Here is an 18,625-nt window from a genome sequence, read left to right as displayed (position 1 = left end):
CCATAAAGATTTTTCCCTTTCTTTACCCGCTATCTGTCATTACTAGAAATGTCTCCTCTTTAGGATATTTTGATCACTTAAAGTCATTACTCTGGAACTGCAAAGTTAGTGACCCTTTGATAGTTTATTCTTTAGCAAATAGAATGACCTTGTTTTATGACACCTATGGAAATTTGCTTTGATCCAGAAAGGCTTTTTAAGTGGGAATCTGTTTTGTTCCCTGTTTCCTTAGCACCAGTCGCATATTAAAACCATAAGGAGGTAGGGTGTATGTAAAGTTTTCAAATTACTTTCAATTAGTTGATTTTCTTTTCTGGTCACTTAACTTCTTTGTATTTGGAAGTTATAGTTACTGCCATACATTTTAAGCTCTTCCGTATCTCCAGGTTATGTCTGACACAGATGGGATATATTATCTGTTCATTGATCTAAGAAATATGAAAAATTCTGTTCTAAAATGTCATGAGACTGACTTTTGGTGTCATTGCAGACTTAGTTCTTAAAGGCAACAGTAGCATATTCTAAGAGAACAGTTATCTCAGTTAGACTGATGAATTATTAGTATCTAAATATGAATGAATTAAACTCTACTGACTTCATTCTAAGACTCTTAAAAATTGAGAAAAAAAAAGGAGGGTAATTAGAATATCAAACTTAGTCAAGGGAGAAATGCATGTTCCTAATTTGGGTCCTTAACTACATAGGATGGCTGTTTTGTTTTGTTTTTGTAATTGCTTTTGCTGAGAGGGATCTAGTGCCTCAACACCATGAAAAGACATACTGAGGCTTGATGGAGGTAGTTATGTCCTTGGTTCAGTGTCACTTCATGTTTGTGGAAATTTTGTTTACCACAGTAAACCGTCTTCTAAAAAAATACGTATTTTATTTGTGTGTGTGGACACTTGAATGCCATGGCATTTGTGTGGTAGTCAGATTAACAACTCGTGTAAGTCAGTTCTCTTTTCATCTTGTGATTCCCAGGGATCAAACCCAGGTTGTCAGGCTTGGTAACAAGTTCCTTCTCTGCTGAGCCATATCACTGGCTCCCAAATAAAATATTTAAAAAGTATTGTCTATGGTGACTGTCAGAGGGAGCATTTTCATGGGGAATAAAAGGACAGAGAATTAGTTTAAGATAAGTTGATGTCATTGGATTTGTTTTTGTTTTTGTTTTTTTCCTCTTTTTCTTTTTTAATGTGCCAGAGAACTTGTTCATAGACATGCTCATTTGTCCCAGTGTTACTGTATGGCACATAAAGAGGTAACATTCATATTATTATAATTTCACGAGTTAAATATAGCATTTCTTTTTGCAGCAAGTTGGAATTGACAGAGGAGATATTCCAGACCTTTCACAGGTGAGTAGATTGTCAGAGCATGAGTCACTGTCTTGTGTGCTGCAGCACCAAGATGAGTAAGATTCTCAGTGGAATGCTTTTCCTTATATATCAATGTCGTGCTAGATTGCTGAAGGGGGTTTGTTTTTACGTTAGGACACAAAGACTGGTCAGTTGATCCCTTACTCTGCTGTACCACAAGGGTTGCACCATGGAAAGTTCAGCCCAGCATGTGCAGTGATCCAGGAAGATTGGGTCTCTGAAATCGTCTACCCAGCTGTCAGGCAGTTTCGCTTAGAGTCTTGTCCTTTCTACTAGATACTCACTAGTTATCTACTTCTGTAGCCCTAAGGAGGGGGCAAGTTACCTTAATATTTATGAGCCTTGCAGGCTTCCCTTCACCTTCCAGGACGAAATTATTTAGTTTTGAAAATACTCATGCACAACTCCTAAGCACATAAACACACATTTAAACCTATATTTCACATATAGTAGGAAACATGATATTTGAGTCTGGCTTGTTTTAACTTGGTTGTTTCTACTTATATCTATTTTACTGACAGTATCATGATTTTCATTACAATTGAGTAAAATTTCACTGTGCATGTATACCACATTTCTTTATCCAGTCACATGTTGATAGAGGTGTAGACTGGTGTTAGACTAGTTATTGTTAGCAGTCAGAAATAAGCATGGCTGAGCAAGTATCTCTGGTATGTTGATTTAGTATTATAGCTGGTTCATTTTGGTAGTTCTATTATTATTTTAATTGTGTGTGTGTGTGTGTGTGTGTAGAGAGAGAGAGAGAGAGAGAGAGAGAGAGAGGCAAGAAAAGGGTATTGAATCCCTGGAATTATGTCTGCTGTATTTGGGACTGCAGGCAAAAAATATATGGCGCAGCACATTTTTGGAAGTCAGAGGACACCTTTCAGTTCTCTATTTTTACTGCAAGTGACATTAGCCCCTGAAGAACTGTCTTGCAAGTCCTGAAACCCATTGTCTTATATGCTAATTACAATAAGTATCTGCTACATTTTCAATAATACGTTTTTGCTTAAATTTTACACCTTAAATATTTAGAAATTTTAGGTCCTTACATGTTTCTTAGGTTTGGCTTATCTTCAGTTCTTAACATTTTGGGTGATGCTTATTAGTAACTTCAACTAGTTTATGTTCCAATAATAATAGCATTAGTAGTAGTTGTTGTTATTGTTATTTTTATTATTGTAGCTAAAAAATGCCCACCAGTAATTAGTACATGAGGAATATATGTTTCTGTTGCTCTTATGTGAGATGACATTTGCTATATTGTCAAATACCGTAAGAGTTATGGAACTCTTGATATTTGTGTGATTTCAGGCCCCCAGCAGTCTTCTTGATGCTTTAGAACAACATTTAGCTTCCTTGGAAGGGAAGAAAATCAAAGATTCCACAGCTGCAAGCAGGTATGTATGCTTATTTTTTTGACAGTTGAAGATGCAAGTTTTTTCAGAAGTAGATGAAACCAGCTGAAGCTCAAATGGTAATTTTTTTAATCTTTAAAACCTATCTAACTAGCAGTGTCTGGCATCAGTGTGAGAAGAGGCTTTTGTTCCAGAGAGGTCACATTGTCCCAATGCAGGGGAATGACAAGGCAATGGGGTGGAGAGAGGGACCAGAAGGGAGTGCACCTTTATGAAGGCAACTGGAGGAGGAGGTGGGATGGGAGCAGGGTGAGGTAAAAGGATAACATTTCAAATGTAAATACAGAGTATCTAATAAAAATATTTCCTTTAAAAAAAAGTGGAAAAATAAATAAATAAAACCTATCTAACAGATATGAGTGTCACCATCACTAGTAATTAGTAACAGGATTCCATGGGGTTCATTTTCGTTTTTGGCTTAGTTCTTGAAAACCACTCAGTGTTGACATACTTTAAGGTGAAAACACTGATGCTTTGGATCAGAATTGTGGTTTTAATATAAAACTTGATCATAAAAAGGCTTTGGTGCATATGGTGCTTCAAAATTAAGGGATGATTTTGTATTAATTTGGTCAACTTTTACTTCCCTGCGGTGGATGCAGTAGTCACACCAGGAAGCAAGCCTAGAATGTCTGAGATCATATTTCAGTTTTTGTACCTTTTGATGAGATTGTTGTCATGTCCTGTTTTATTCAGTGCAACTTTTGGCAATTTACCAGTTTATCAAGTTAAAAATAATAGAAATGATCTCTTATTGATCCTTTAATACAGTTTTTTTGGTTAGGTGTAATAATTGAATAATTACCATTTTATGAAGATTTTACCTCTTTTACTTAAAATACTGTATAAAGTAAAGAATAAGACTTCCTTTGGTTCTTTTTTATTTTATATTGTGTCAGTTTCTCCCCTTTTTAGTAACAAATTTCAAACAATTTCAGGTACAGTGACTCCCACCTATAATCCTAGAACTTGGGAAGTTGGGTTAGGAGGAAGTCAGCTTTGCCTTCAGCTTGGGCTGTATAGTAAGTTAAGGCAGTCTGCACTACACTGAGAGACTCCGCCTGTGCGTGAGTGCAGGGTTCTCATTTTATAGTAGGTTCTTAGAATTGGTATAATCAAGATTTTGACCAGTTGATTATGGGACGTCACATGCATTACGACTTATATGATTGACCCTTTTATTTCTGTCTTAATTATATGACGTCCATTGAGGCCAGGTGTAGTTCTTTATCCTAGAATTTAGTGTTGGTTCATGGTTTAGTATGGATAAAAGTTTACAAAGTGGGAAAGTGAGGGGTAATGAATTGTGCATGTGTAATAGGTTTGAAAAGAAAATTCTGGCCATAGGAAGGTGTCACACAGAGTGACTGAGTTGAAGTCACTGTTCCTTTTGAAGGAACCTGGCATGCACTGGGGATAGGTTTTGTGAGTATTGTTGTGGAGAAGCAAGCCTAGATGAAGATGAACTGCTATTGGTACTCAAGTGTTGGTGTGTTCATGTGGTAGAGCTGTCAGAACCAGGGTGCTAATGGCATAGGAGCTGTCTCTGAGAAACTGCATCAATTTTGTTGTTGTTGTAGTATTGGGACTCTTTTAGGAATGTGAAGTTTTTCTTATTGCTTCTTTGCCTTGGGAGAGGCTATGCATTCCAGTGTTGTACCCTTTTTCTAGAGTCTGATATTTAACTCTGAAACCAACACATTTCATTGTTAAAATTGTTGAATTTTCTAGGTCATTGAATAGAAGGGTCTATCTGAAGTACTAATTTTAAATCCAGTATGTCAAAAGCAGGGCCACTTCATTTTATATATTTGTATTTTTGATATATTTTTAGATATGAAGAGTTTAGCACAAAGCCAAATTACTTTTATTCTCTTACTTTAGGGCTACAACACTTTCCAATGCAGTCTCTTCTTTGGCAAGCACTGGATTATCTCTGACCAAAGTGGACGAAAGGGAAAAACAGGCAGCATTAGAGGAAGAACAGGCTCGTTTAAAAGCGCTAAAGGTAAGTAAGTATGGGCATTCTTCTCAGAAGAACAAGTAGGGGTCATTATATAAATGAACCTCTTGGGTTTTTAAATGTGTTAGCAGTCCTAAGGCTGAAACTGTTTTATTTTTCATGAGTGAAAAGTCAGGGAGCGTCCTTCAGCTATTAAAGCAAGATTAGAAAATGTCTGTTTTAAGAGTCTGTACCAACAGATCTAGTTTTAGATTCTTTATGCTTAATTCCTTTCCAACAGGAACAGCGTCTAAAAGAACTTGCAAAGAAACCGCATACCTCTTTAACAACTGCAGCCTCTCCTGTGTCCAGCTCAGCGGGAGGAGTAATGACTGCACCAGCCATCGACATGTTTTCTACCCCTAGTTCTTCTACCAGGTACAGTGGGCAGTAAGGATGTCTGAGTATTAGTGTAAGGCATTCTTCAGACTGCATGTCTTCTACATTCTCTGAGTTCGCTTTGATTTGTGATTTTTGTATTCACAAATTACTACAAAAGGTCTAATAAATAACACATTTGGTATACTATCTAAATATAAATTAATAAGGTTATATTTTGTATGCTTAGGAAATAGAATATGGCTAAATTACTAGTTATTAATTGAAATACAATTCAAAAGAAACTTAAGACATGATGCTCAAGTATTTTTCTGGGTCTCTTTAGAATTATGAGGAACATACCACTGGTCTTTCTAGGCTTATATTGAAGCTTTTCACTTTTATTTCATCTTTTTGCGGTGGTGGGGGCAGAGCACAAACTAAAGCAAAGTTTATCTAGAAATAAAACTGCTTTTCAAAATATTTCCTAGCACATCCAAGCTGCCAAATGACCTGCTTGATCTGCAGCAGCCAACCTTTCACCCGTCTGTCCATGCTATGTCAGCTGTTCCTCAGGGAACAGGGACATGGGGAGGTGAGTGTTCACGGTGTTTCAGACCGTGTGTGGCTCTCTATCTTTTCTTTGCATTATGTATCTTTCTACCCTTTTTGCAGGGTAGAAAAACGAAGACTTTAAAAATACAAACTGAATGCTGGGCTTGGTGGCTTATGCCTTTAATTTTAGCACTAATGAGGCAGAGGCAGGTAGATCCCTTGTGAAATTGAGGTCAGTTTGATCTACAGGAAGAAACTCCATCTCAAAACAAACGAACAAAATGGAGCACAGTGTGAAGAAAACTTGTCTAAGACAAAACAGAAAGTAAATATAATGGGCAAGATTACTTTTCCAAAGTTTTAAGGGTGTTAGGGACATCACTCAGTGGTTCAAGTACTTGCTGCTATTTGCAAATTTGGCTCCTTGGAACCCATGTAAATGTCAGGTAGTTATGGTGCCCAGTTGTCATTTCAGATTTTCAGTGCTAACTGGAAACACGATCTTATGACTAGCAAACTTAGGCTGAATAGAGATCAAGGGAACTGTAGGTGTCTGCTTCAGGCCTCTATACCCATACTCACAAGTACACTTGATATAATGAGAGAAAGATGAAAAAATGTTTTGGGATTTGCCAGTCTAGGAGCTAGTTTAAGTTAGAACATCACCATTATATTTAGTAGTTTGTGCTTATTATCTTGTCTACTAATTAGCACTGCCTAGATTAATTGCGGTGCTTTGTCGAATAGAACAAATGCTCAGTTTTCTTATTGTCTGATCGGTCTACCATGAGTGCGCATACACGGTTTTGCATCTTTTCTATTTGCTCAGGAAAGTAAAATGCACTTTAAAAAACTATACATCATAAATGGTCAGGGACACATTTAATCCGAGACTTGGAAGGCAGAAGCACACAGAACTATTGCATTTAAATAAGGGGGGGGGCTCCATGACATGCTAACGTTGGCTACTCTCTGGCCTCGGTGGTCCTCACTGCCTCCATGGCTAGCCCCATGCAGTGACCGCTCATCTCGTGGTTAGCAGTCACAAACCCCTGTAACCTGGTAAATCAAAACTCTAGAGGCTTGTAATTTATCAGTCAGATTTATATCAGTCAATTCTCACCCCACAAATCGCCCACACAATACACTCAGAGCTAATTGATACTGATATAAACTGCCCACCTAGATAAGACATCTAACCAGGGCCTCTAGTCTGTTACATCTTGTCCCCCAAGCTTTCTCACCTTCCTAAAGGCTACAAGTCTCTGTTCTCCTCCTCCTATCCCTCCTCTGACCTGGAAGTCCCACCTACTTTTTGCCCAGTGATTGGTCCCCTGAAATCTTTTTCATTCAGGAAAGGTTCTTGCCACACAGATCTGGGAGTTTGAGGCCAGTCTGGTCTACAGAATGAGTTCAGGTTGACCAGGATTGCACAGAAATCTTGTCTCAAAAAACAACAAACTGCTACATCATCAAGTATTTTCAAAGGATACTTCCAACTCTGCTAGTCAACTCTGAGCTCAAGTGTCCTTATTATACAAGGAACTATAGTGGATAGATAGCATTAATGTAAGCACCAGTGCTTATTTATCAAGCTAGGGTTCTTTATATGGTCAATGGAAATGAGATCCAGGCCAGGCTAGAGGGTTCTGAACAAGACTGAGACTGAGGCAGGTTTGTTCCAAGCACTCAGACTTACCAAAACAGAATGTAATGACAGCTGCTGTGATGTAATGGTGGTTGCAATCTGGGCATGGTGTGCAGGGTTAGTGTCTGAAACTAATTGTTCTGCCAAACTGATAGATGCTTCCCTGACTTCAAAGGGACACAGATCTCAATGCTTCACTGCCTAAGGGAGTACCCTGGTTTGTCAGGAACTAAAAGGCACACCGAGCCACAGGAGCTATGGACTCCAACCTGAAACCCTGTCACATGCCGCTCAAGGCAGCTAGTCCAGGCCATCTGCATGGTTCTCTGCACATTGCATTCTGGCTTCACTACCAAAATCACCTTCATATATCTTGACTGTTTACTGTTGTTTATTTCTGAATTTTTTGGCACTTTGTCACTCCCCCATGCATTTTTGGTGTGGTTTTGCATGCATGTGAAGGATGTTAAAGAATCATTTAAGTTTGAGTAATTAATTACTATATTTTTGGTTTTGAACTGATTTTCTTAGTGTGAATTGATAGTCTGTAGGAATATTTGCTTCCTAGACAAGTACTTATGATAAAAATTTAAACTTATTTTCTTTTGATTTTTCTGGTTTTTAAGTCGTTATATTTAGAGTTAATGAATGCTTACCTTGATTTGACTGCCTCAAAGGAAGTGTACCTGTTATACTGAGTGAGTGAGCTAGCTTAGTTCTTTGTGTGGTTATTGTTGATTTTTGTAGTCTCAGAGCAGCAACAAGTCAAAGAGGTGGCTGGTTGAAAGTATAGAGAAAACCATCCTCTTGATTTTAGCTGTTAGAAAGAAAAATATGGTGCCATATATTTGCTTTATTTTTCTTTTTTTCCATTTAGTTAACTGCTTAAATCTTAAACAGCTTTCATCACCAGAACAGCTATCTTAAATGAGGCTATTTATGATGGTGACATCGATTGTCCTGTAAGAAATTACTTCAAGACTTTCAAAGCTGTTCCCAGACTGTGGACAGTCATCTCTTAATCTTTTCTTAATTGTTAGCAGGTCCTTTCTAGTTCCTTAAATCTTATATTCATTTTGTTTTAGTTTCCTGACTATTGAACTTAAACAAGAATATTTCAAATATTGGAATCAGTTTCTTATCTTACTTTGAAGTGATTTTATTCTTCTAGAAATTTATTCATACTATACATTTACCAAATGTTTATTAAAATGATCTGATAAATAGATTATGCCATCAAAACCAGTATTCTCAGGTAGAACAGGTGAAAGGTGAGTGGTCCGTACATAAATGTTTTGGTGGTTATTCTCTCATTTAACCATGTGACTATTGGCTTTCTCATGTGGGAGAGGAAGTATGTCTGTAATCTGTTGCAGTTATTAATGGAGACAATTTTCCCCTAAGGATTTCTATGTGTTAAATACAACTCTTTCATCTTAGTGATTATGTATATATATTTGTGTGTAAAATTAATAATAATATAACTACTTCTTTTCACTTTGCACCTTTTGACTAATCACAATACTAATGTATTACTTCCTTTCTTCATTTTGCTGTAATTCACTTGGACTGCACAGATCCTTTCTCTGCTACTCTAGATGCTGTTGATGATGCCATTCCAAGCTTAAATCCTTTCCTCACAAAAAGTAGTGGTGATGTTCACCTTCCCATTTCTTCAGACGTATCCACTTTTACTACTAGGACACCTACTCATGAAATGTTTGTTGGTAAAGTACCATTTAACCTTTTTTCCCCAATTAATGTCTATACTAAGGTTGTTTGTTTATTTTTTTATTTATGTGCTAGTTACTTTTAAAGTGCTGCAGTGATTACTTAATTATCTGAAGCGATAATGTAGTAAGATCCTTTAAGTACTCCTGGTTACATTTTAATGTAGATTTTAGGAAGCAGTTTTCTTTGTGTGAATTTTCTGTTTTGTCTGCTGTAAATTAATATCTTGTGTAATATCCTGTTGATTCGCAGAATTAATAAAAGTGCCATCTGCCTTTACCTGTTTTTATGTGTTTGTACTGTGTCCTGGAAGGCGAGCAGGCATTCTTATTAAAACTATTGCAGATCATAATTTTGCATTGCCCTGAATGATACCTGTCCCCTTTGTAAGGCTGTCACTTCTTCGCTTGTCTGAAGATAAACGAAAAAGAAAAGAAAAAGAATGTGTTACATTTTAAGTGACAAATTAGAAAAGTGATTGATTAAGCCATCATTGTAGTATACGAAAAGCCAAAATTTACCTGAGTTATGTAGAAAATAATACATTTTAAATTATACACTAAAGTTAGAAAAAACTGCTAGAGTCTTAGTGTAGGTCTGCTTTATCTGACTTTTGTTTTAATTCTGTTTGGTTCCTCCATCCCTAGTCCTTTCTTTTCTTTTTCATCTTGTGTCCCTTGTTTATGTGCCTTGTCAGAACTTTGTCAGTATTCAAGCTTACCCTACTGCTCTTATATCTCCTGAGCGGCCTGTTGTTGCTGGCTTACTTTGTTGATTTATTATACGAGAAGTTTTCTTTTTTTCCACCGTAAAGTAAGTTTTCATAACCTCCTCTCATTCTCCACAATGTAGGTCTTACTGTGTATCTCTGGCTGTTTTGGGAAACACAGTGTGTAGACCAGGATGTCCTTGAGCTCATAGAGATCTGCCTGCTTTTCTCTCCCAAGTACTGGGTTTTAAAAAGTATCCTACAACAGCTGGCTCTATTCTCATAAACTTGTTAAGAATAAATAGGCCTGCTCCCCTACCTCCTCACACTTTCCTGTCCCCTGACCTGCTCTGGTTTTGAAGATTGAACCTAGGGACCTGGGCACTCTCAGCAGCTTATACCACTGAGCTTAGCTCAATCTTTACTTGCTTTTTAAGTTGTGTGCCCGCCCTTTCCATTCTTGTTTTTATTTTTATTTTTTTAGAATGTTATGATTCTATAAATGCCTTTTAATCTATACTTATTACTTACATACCTTCATGAGTGTATTTGACCTTTAATATTCCTAGCTTGTAGAATTTAAAGCTCTGTATTCATTGATTTCAACTTTGGTGTTCTTTTCAAATTTATTCATTTGTATGTATGTGTTCATCTGTGTGAGTGTATGTAGCATGTATAGGTGCTCTTGAATGCCATAAGAGAGCATTAGTTATCCTGGAGCTGGAGTTAAGGGCAACGAGGACCCACTTGATTTGGATGCTAGGAATTTAATTCTGGTCCACTGGAAGAGCTGCAAATACTCTTGGCCATTGAGTCCTCTTTGTAGCCCTGCACATGTGGTTTTTTGTCAGTGTACTACAATACAAATAAGCCCAGATAATTTTGTGTGTTTATGTACAGTACTTGATTCCCTTAAATTGTTATTCAGTGTATACATGTGGTCTAGGCATGGTTGGTGTATGCCTTTAATCCCAGCATGTGGGAAGCAGAGAGGTGGATCTCTACAATTGAGGCCAGGGTGGTCTATGTAAAACCTGTCTCAAAGCACAAAAACAAAGTAAAAGATGTATATGTTCAGCACAAATGAAGAAGTGAGTTTCTTGACACCTTAAAAGGGAATTTATAAGGACATTTGATACGAAAAAAATGTTTGGACTCCTGCAAATTTTTGTTTGAATTTAAGTTCTCCTTTAAGACTAACTTTAAACATTTAGTCTTTGTGAGTCTGTGAAAGTTGGTATTCTTGTGGAACAGTCATGAGTTTATATGTGAATGTTTAATAATACTATGCCAAACATTTACAAATACCACAAAACTGTCGTGAAAGCAATTTTGTATAAATGGAGTGCTTCAAATTTTTAATATATTTCTTAACCTAAGTTGTTTAAGCATCTTTAAAACTAATTATTTGCATTCTTTTATCTGTAGAGTTGTTGAGTCATTTGTGTTGGGCCCAGCAACAAAAGTTCAAGTTGATAAAAATTGATTTACTTTTAGTTAATAAAACTGGAAAGGAGAGCTGGCTCAGCAGTGCAGAGCACTTGCTGCTCTTCCCGGTGATCCAGATCAGTTTCCAGCACCCAAAGGGCATCTACAGCTGGTTGTAATCTCATTTGTTAAGGATCCAGTGCCCTCTTCTGTCTTCATTGCACATACATGCAAGCAAAGCGCCCATACATGTAAAACAAGTAAATATATTTAAAAATTATATAGTAGAACTTTATTTTTTTCCTGTTTATATAAAGTGGATATATAGGATAAACTAGAACCCCAGTAACATTCTGGAATCAACTAACTGGATATTCAAGTGTTCTATTACTTAGAAAATCTTGGCCTTAGATGAAATTGTTTGATCTATTCAGTTTTCAAACCCAGGCAGTTTCTCTTTAAGGAAAAGCAGTTTGTGTGCAGTTGTGTATTGCAGTTGTCATAACCTCTCCTTCTGTTGCCCCAGTGCAGTGGTATATGTGTCTCGTTATCCGTTCCAGTGTTCTGGGTTCGAGAATGAAAGACACACACACACACCGTCATATTTTAGCATGCCTTAATCAGCTCAGTAGCTGGGCTACTCTCAAACCTACACATGGCCAACACCTCTGCTCCGACACTCGGAATTATTACTTACTAAAGTCTGTGTTCCGTCTTTGCTGCCCTGAGGTCTCTTCCCTCACTCTCCCATGATTGGTGTGCTCCGTCCTCTGCACCTCTCAGGCCTGACCATACTCCTGTCCCAGCATGGCAGTTGTTCTTCCTCCTTACCTGCAAATCCTAAAGTCCCATCTGTCCCTGCCCAACCATTCTCCGCCAGCAACTTTATTTACCAATCAGAACCAACTCAGTAGGGACCCTCGACGTCTTACATGTAGATTCGCCTGCAATTTTGGGAACCCAGTTAACACAATACAAGCGTTAGACAACGACCAGCACAGGTGTGGGTGTGTATCTTTATGTAAGCGCTGCAGCTCTGAGCTTGAACTAGTTGCACCATCATGCTTGCCTGTTTAAGGAGATGTTGGGTGTTTTTCTGTCCTGGTACTAGTTACTTTGTTCCTCTAGGTTCACTTATTGTGTCCTCATGAGATTGCCCCAAATACTTGCCTATGGATTGGTACTGAATGTCAGTTTTCTCCGGGTCTTAGGAAAAGCAAGAATAGGTTCTTTCTCTTTCCTTCCCTTCCCTGTGTCCCTCCTCTCTGTCTCCCTTCCTCTTTCCTTTTAAAGTGTATCTTTTGAAGTAATGCTGTCAGTTGGGTTTGTTTTTTGCTTATTGTTTTTTGAGGTAGGGTTTCACCAGTGTGGCCCACCAGTGTTATGTGCCTGTATGTGTAAGATGTGTTTGTGATGTGTGTGTATGCCATGCCCTGACATGCAGGTTAGAAGACAGCTTTGTGGAGTTGGTTCTCTTTTATCTGCTATGGAGTTCTGGTGATTAGTCTCAGGATGTGAGACTTCCATGGCATGCTCTTTACCTGCTAAGCCATCTTGTTGGCTCAACCTTGAGGTTTTGTGTTTCTGTTTTAAGTAACTTTAAAAATTTTAAAGTTGATAATCCTGATAAGTAACCAAAAAAAGTGAGAGAAGAGCATTATGTTAATCACATTCCCTGAACTAGTAAAGAAAATCTCTTACCTCATTTGTATGTGTGTTTGTGTCTGTGTGTGCACATGCAGGAAAGATGATTACCTTAGAAATACATTTTTGTCTATGTAGGATTTTTTTTTAACTTTGAGGTGGTATATGTTTTGGATTAATTTTTTCCTTTTGAACCTTTTTGCACTTGTAGCTAATTATTTTTAATTATTCAATTAATTACCTTAAAGACTTGAGCATTGGCTGCTTTTCCGAAGGACCCAGGTTCAGTGTTCTGTATATTCTTCAGCATTTGAAGAGAGGTTTTGAAGATGGGTCCCTTCTCTGGGAGAAAGAATCTGTGTAGAACTCCAGAAACTCCCTTGTTGATAGAAATGCTAACCTTCTAAAATCAGGTGCTTTTATTTATGTGTTTTCATTCTGACTTGATAGAACCTAGGAAGCAAGAGATTTTAGAAGCAATTGACTACCACCTCACATAAATCATAAGAATTTCTTCTTGTGATCCTTTGCAGACTGTTGACCTAAACATTTTTAGTGACTCAAAGCTTCTCAAACCATGCGATAGACCTAACAGTTTTAGATGGTTTTTAATTCTTTATAGCTTCTACAATTCTACACACTCAACTTTAGAAAAATACGACCTGACAATTAAAGCTTCTGTGTTAACTCAGCATTAGCAGGCCTCAGAAACTCAATATTGGTACTTCTTATGGTAACACTATTAGCTCCAGGATAAAATAAGAAAGAGTAAGGTTGTCCTGTTGTATGGGTGTGTGTTTCAGTCTAATTTTAGGCTAATTAGCATACTTGACCCCAAATTCATCATTCCTAGTATTAAGAATGTTAGGTTGAATTGAGCTAGGAGATGGGAATTGAAAGAAGAATATCATTTTTCCTTAATGTTCTAAAAACAGGTAGAAACATTTGTAAGATTGCAACTTCTAGAATCCTGGCAATTCTCAGGTTTATCTTAAACCCTAATTTCTGGGCCAGTGATATGGCTCAGTGGTGATTTCTGCCAAGCAGTGATACCTGAATTTGTATCCCAAGCTCACATGGTGGAAGAAAAGAACTAGCACTCAGAAGTTGTCTTCTGACTTCCACACATACACTGTACTGTATGCGTGCCCATAAGCATATACTCAGGCTCATACAAATCAATGTAATAGCAAAACGTCTTTTTTTACATGTGTGACGGTTGGGGTAAAGTAGGGAAGAGTCACAGGATACAGAGGGTGTAGATAGAGAGATAGTGTGGTGTTTTAGATGACTTCAAGTTTTAAGAAATTACCAGATGCAAAATTAAGATAAACTATAAGAAAAGGTTTCATTTCTGTGATTAAGTAAACTCATGATTCAGTGTATGTTGCTTATTCTGAGTTTTCTTAGTGGGTGGTTTCAATGATTCATACCTATAATCTCAGCACTTGGTAGCTGAGGCAGGAAGGTTATTTAGAAACAGGGATGTGATATAATGGAGGGAACCTCATTCAGACTAGCCTTTGTGTTCAGTGAAGTTATTGCCTTCCCAATCCTGTTAACATTAGTAAAGGTAACTTGCAGATACCATATTTAACTAGTGATACAGTTGAGTAGAGAGCTGAGCATTTTTGCACTTTGCTTTTTCCTAGGATTCAGTCCTTCTCCGGTTGCACAGCCACAGCCTTCAGCTGGCCTTAACGTTGACTTTGAATCTGTGTTTGGAAATAAATCTACAAATGTTGCTGTAGATTCTGGTGGTAAGAAAAGAGTTTCTGTTTTTATTTAAAATAGGATAGTATGTTAATGTAGATTCTCTATAGTAAACATGCTGCTTTTAGCGTTTAGAAGCTAGAGTAAATTGATCTTCCCCTAAACCATTTGATGGGAAATCGAAAAAGTATTAATTTTACCTTTTTCTTGGTAGCATTTTAGAGTTTAGAGAGGTTTTGTCTGTTCCATTGCATGGTAAGAAAACAATTTCTTGTGAAGTGCTAGATTGGTAGTAACAATCTGGAATGTGCTGTGGCCTCCCGGTCATCGTTCTTCTTGTACTGAAGTGAACATCGACCATTTGGTGTTGCGGTGTGTGGGGTTATTTTTAAACTTAAGATATCGTGTGTGCTACCCTGACTTGTTTAGATGGTTTCTAGATAAGTAAGGAGTGTGTTAAAAGGTTTATGACTACAGGCTTTTTAAAAAACCATTTTAGTAGTGATTATTATTAAAGTGCACCTGCTAATTTGTTTTTTAAAAACTACAAAACTCTAGAATGAGGTTTGTACTTTATGCTTCTTGCTTGCTTGAAGTCTATAAAGTACTTATGAAACATTAATGTTCTAATTTCATTCCTATAAGATGATCACTGACTTTGACTAACAATTAAATTTTAACTTTAAAACATATTGAAGTGTTTTTAGTTACATAATGTATAATTAGTTATCCATAAAGTAAAAAGCAAGCTTGTCGTATGGACTAAGAATTTATTTAGTATGTACTAATAGGCTTACAGTTTTGTATTTGAGAGCTCATTTGCATGTGCATGTAGGCACAGTTGGGAGCCAGAAGAGGGCCTTGGATTCCCTAGAACTATAGAGTTCTAGGAGCTGTGAGCCACCGTGTAGTAAAGGGAACTAAGCCCGGGCTCTCTGAAAGAGCAGCCAGTACTCTTAACCACTGACCCATCCATCTCCCCAGTCCCTGACTTAGGCTCTTCTGTCCCCAAGTATGAGAAGGGTGAGAAATTCTCTAGCATACACCTTCTTGGGCCTGTGAGAAGGATGGCTCAGTGGTCAGAGTGCTTATCTGCAAAGCCTTATTCCCTTAGCTCAATCTCCAGGATTTACACTGGAGGAGAGAATCAACTCTCTCTCTCTCTCTCTCTCTCTCTCTCTCTCTCTCTCTCTCTCTCTCTCTCACACACACACACACACACACACACACACACACACACACTTTTTAAAAGTTTGTTGTGGCTGAGCATATTACCATATGCCTTTAATTCCACTGCTAGGAAGGCAAAGATTGGTGGATCTCTGTGAATTTAATGTCAACCTGCTCTACATAGATGTTCTGGTCCAGTTAGAGCTGTGCACTGAAAACTGTCAAATTTCTTTTTCTTTTTTAGTTTTTTTTTTTTCCCAAGTTAAAAGATTTAATTTTTAAAGATTTTTGTGTTTGGAGAGGGGGCAAGTATGTGCCTTGAGTGCACGTGCCTGCAGAGACCATAGACATTGGACACCCTGGGCTCAAGTTCCAGGTGGTTCCCACCTGGTGTGTGTGCTGAGAAGAACTTCTTGGCCATTTCTTCAGCTACAATTATAAAATAGTCTTTCTCAACATAAAAAAGGGACTTTAAGATTGAATGTTTAGAAAAATTTTGCTGAAATAGGGATTTATATCTCCTTCCTGTTTTATTATAATCCCCTTTAACCTGGATATAACATTGTCATTAGATTTTAGACACACTGTTTCTATTAAGTTCACTTGAAGATGGCAGCGTTTTCTTCTCTCCATCTGAGGGCATTTCCTGTGTTCTGGGAAAACTTCCAGTGAGTAAGCAAGGAGAAAAGGGAGAAACTCCTTTAGAAAGCTGTAGCCTGTGAAGTTCCTTACGCGTCCCATTTCATCTGTTTGTAACTTTAAGGCTTTGATGAACTAGGTGGACTTCTCAAGCCAACAGTGGCCTCTCAGAACCAGAGTCTTCCTATTGCCAAATTGCCGCCTAACAAATTAGTGTCTGATGATTTGGATTCATCTTTAGCCAACCTTGTGGGCAGTAAGTAGTCCTTCGATTCTTCAGTCATCCTGATGCTTAACTTGTTTATTAAACTGATTCTAGTTTTTAAATACTTTTCTCTTTCCTAGATCTTGGCATTGGAAATGGAACCACTAAGAAGTAAGTGTCTTATTTGTATTATTTAAATATCATAATAGAACCTGATGTGACTTTCACTTCAGAAGTATGTATAGAGATGTCAGCTTGGCACTGTAAGTGTTCGTGTATGTTCATATAGTACAGAAACATTATATGTTTATGTTTATGTTTATTTAAAGTGATGTGAGTTGGAGTCAACCAGGTGAAAAGAAGTTAACGGGAGGATCTAACTGGCAACCAAAGGTTGCGCCAACAACTGCCTGGAGCGCTGCGACTATGGTGAGCTGGGGAAGCTTACACGCTAATGCCTGACCATGCAACAAGGGGGTAACATACTAGGCATAGTGGGAACATCATTGCTAAGTTTTATTAAGTACTTCATTGTTTCTTTAAAGCTGACTGACTATCTTTGTCAGGCACATTTTAACCCCTAACATGTATGCAAAATGATTCCGTGCTAATGTCATTCTACTAAATAATGTGTGGTGTGGTGCAAGCTGTTATTTCTCTCCCATTTGGTGTGTGCACAGTCAGTAGGAGGAGCAGCAGCTTTGCAGTTCTTAGTATGTGGCCTAGAAGCCACAGATAGGAAGCTCTTAATCACTGTACTGTTGCTCTCAAATTTTGTAATCTAAAGTCCCTATGTCCTTTAGATCTGATGGTAGGTAAACAAGTTGTTTTCTTAGTATTTTATAGTTTATGGAGTTACTTCTCATTATTTGTGGCCATTCAGTGTTTGATTGAAGCCCCCCCCCCCCCCCATAACTGAACTATTGTGTCATTGCTAGGGAAAACATTCATTCATATATTTTATGTTGTAATTTCACATCCTGAAAAGCCTCTTTCTAAGCCAGACATACTGGTGCATGGCCTATAATTCCAAAGCTTGGAGGCAGAACCTCTAATTTATTCCATTTTACTGAGGATTGAACTGTTGTGTGTTACAATTTACATACCTCTGCACATGTGCATGAAAGTACTGTGAATGTTGAATTTGGGGACTATAAAGTTCACTAACAGCAAGCAGATATTGATTAGCAGTGTTTACTAGTTAAGTAGCAGCTAGAACTAAAGAGGTTCTATTGATGCTTTTAATCACTGTGGGCCCTGAATAGCTTATGGCTACTTTCCCATCTTTGGCCTGATTTATTTTAATCTACCAAGTTCCGTCTTCCTCAGTCAGGGAAATGCACACTCCTCCTTTCAGTAGGATGACAGCAGGGTTTTGATCACTTGGGTGCTATAGTATAATCTCCCCAACCGTTGTTACAAAGCTCCACGGTGCTTAATAAAGTCCTTTATAGGACACTACTCTGCTTACTTTAGGTCACTTATATGCTAAAACTGTGGGCTGAGACTAATTCTATGTACTTTTTTAAAAAAGATTTATTTTATGTATAATAGTACACTGTAGCTGTTTTCAGACACACCAGGAGAGGGCATTGGACCCCATTACATACAGATGGTTGTGAGCCACCATGTGGTTGCTGGGAATTGAACTTGGGATGTCTAGAAGAGCAGTCAGTGTTCTTAACTGCTGAGCCATCTCTCCTTTTTAAAGAGTTAATAGCTTTAGACTGTAAAATGAAAGACTCGAGTTTAATTTTGTTGGTTTTGTTTTGTTTTAAGGAGGCAGGTATGAGCCTGTGTAAAACTTTTGTTATATAGCCCAAACTGACTCTGAATTTACTAAGTGGTCCAGATCAGCTTCAGATGTACATCCTTCTCCTTGGCCTCCCAAGTGCTGGAATTAGAGGTTTCTAACACCATGTCTGGCTACATGGTTTTATAAACACAGCATGTGCACATACATGACTCACAGTAAGCGTAGGAGTGTAGTGTTCTCTCAGGAGAGTTGGAGTACATGTATCTCTCTTCAAATCCCCACACGAATAGCTGTTGAAAAGCCGATT

At 37.8% G+C, this 18,625-nt stretch overlaps 1 protein-coding gene across 9 annotated transcripts in view; it reads left to right on the top strand.

Moving 5' to 3' along the window:
* Positions 1–18,625, top strand: part of PICALM (phosphatidylinositol binding clathrin assembly protein) — a 68,722-nt gene that overhangs the window by 37,180 nt on the left and 12,917 nt on the right. For 3 of the 9 annotated variants that reach the window (XM_080911262.1, XM_080911264.1, XM_080911266.1), the window contains exons 8-17: positions 1,317–1,358; positions 2,697–2,782; positions 4,685–4,808; positions 5,044–5,180; positions 5,612–5,715; positions 8,901–9,050; positions 14,488–14,595; positions 16,482–16,613; positions 16,703–16,733; positions 16,892–16,991. In XM_080911262.1, the coding sequence (XP_080767388.1) occupies positions 1,317–1,358; positions 2,697–2,782; positions 4,685–4,808; positions 5,044–5,180; positions 5,612–5,715; positions 8,901–9,050; positions 14,488–14,595; positions 16,482–16,613; positions 16,703–16,733; positions 16,892–16,991 (1,014 nt within the window). The remainder of the gene's footprint in view (positions 1–1,316; positions 1,359–2,696; positions 2,783–4,684; positions 4,809–5,043; positions 5,181–5,611; positions 5,716–8,900; positions 9,051–14,487; positions 14,596–16,481; positions 16,614–16,702; positions 16,734–16,891; positions 16,992–18,625) is intronic. The other 6 variants (XM_080911263.1, XM_080911265.1, XM_080911267.1 and 3 more) reach the window with 3 other exon arrangements.

This window comes from Micromys minutus (genome assembly GCF_963924665.1).
Source record: "Micromys minutus genome assembly, chromosome: 2".
Lineage (NCBI taxonomy): Eukaryota > Metazoa > Chordata > Mammalia > Rodentia > Muridae > Micromys > Micromys minutus.
The sequence above is the reverse complement of the archived record's forward strand: the minus strand, read 5'-3'. Positions and strand labels throughout refer to the sequence as shown.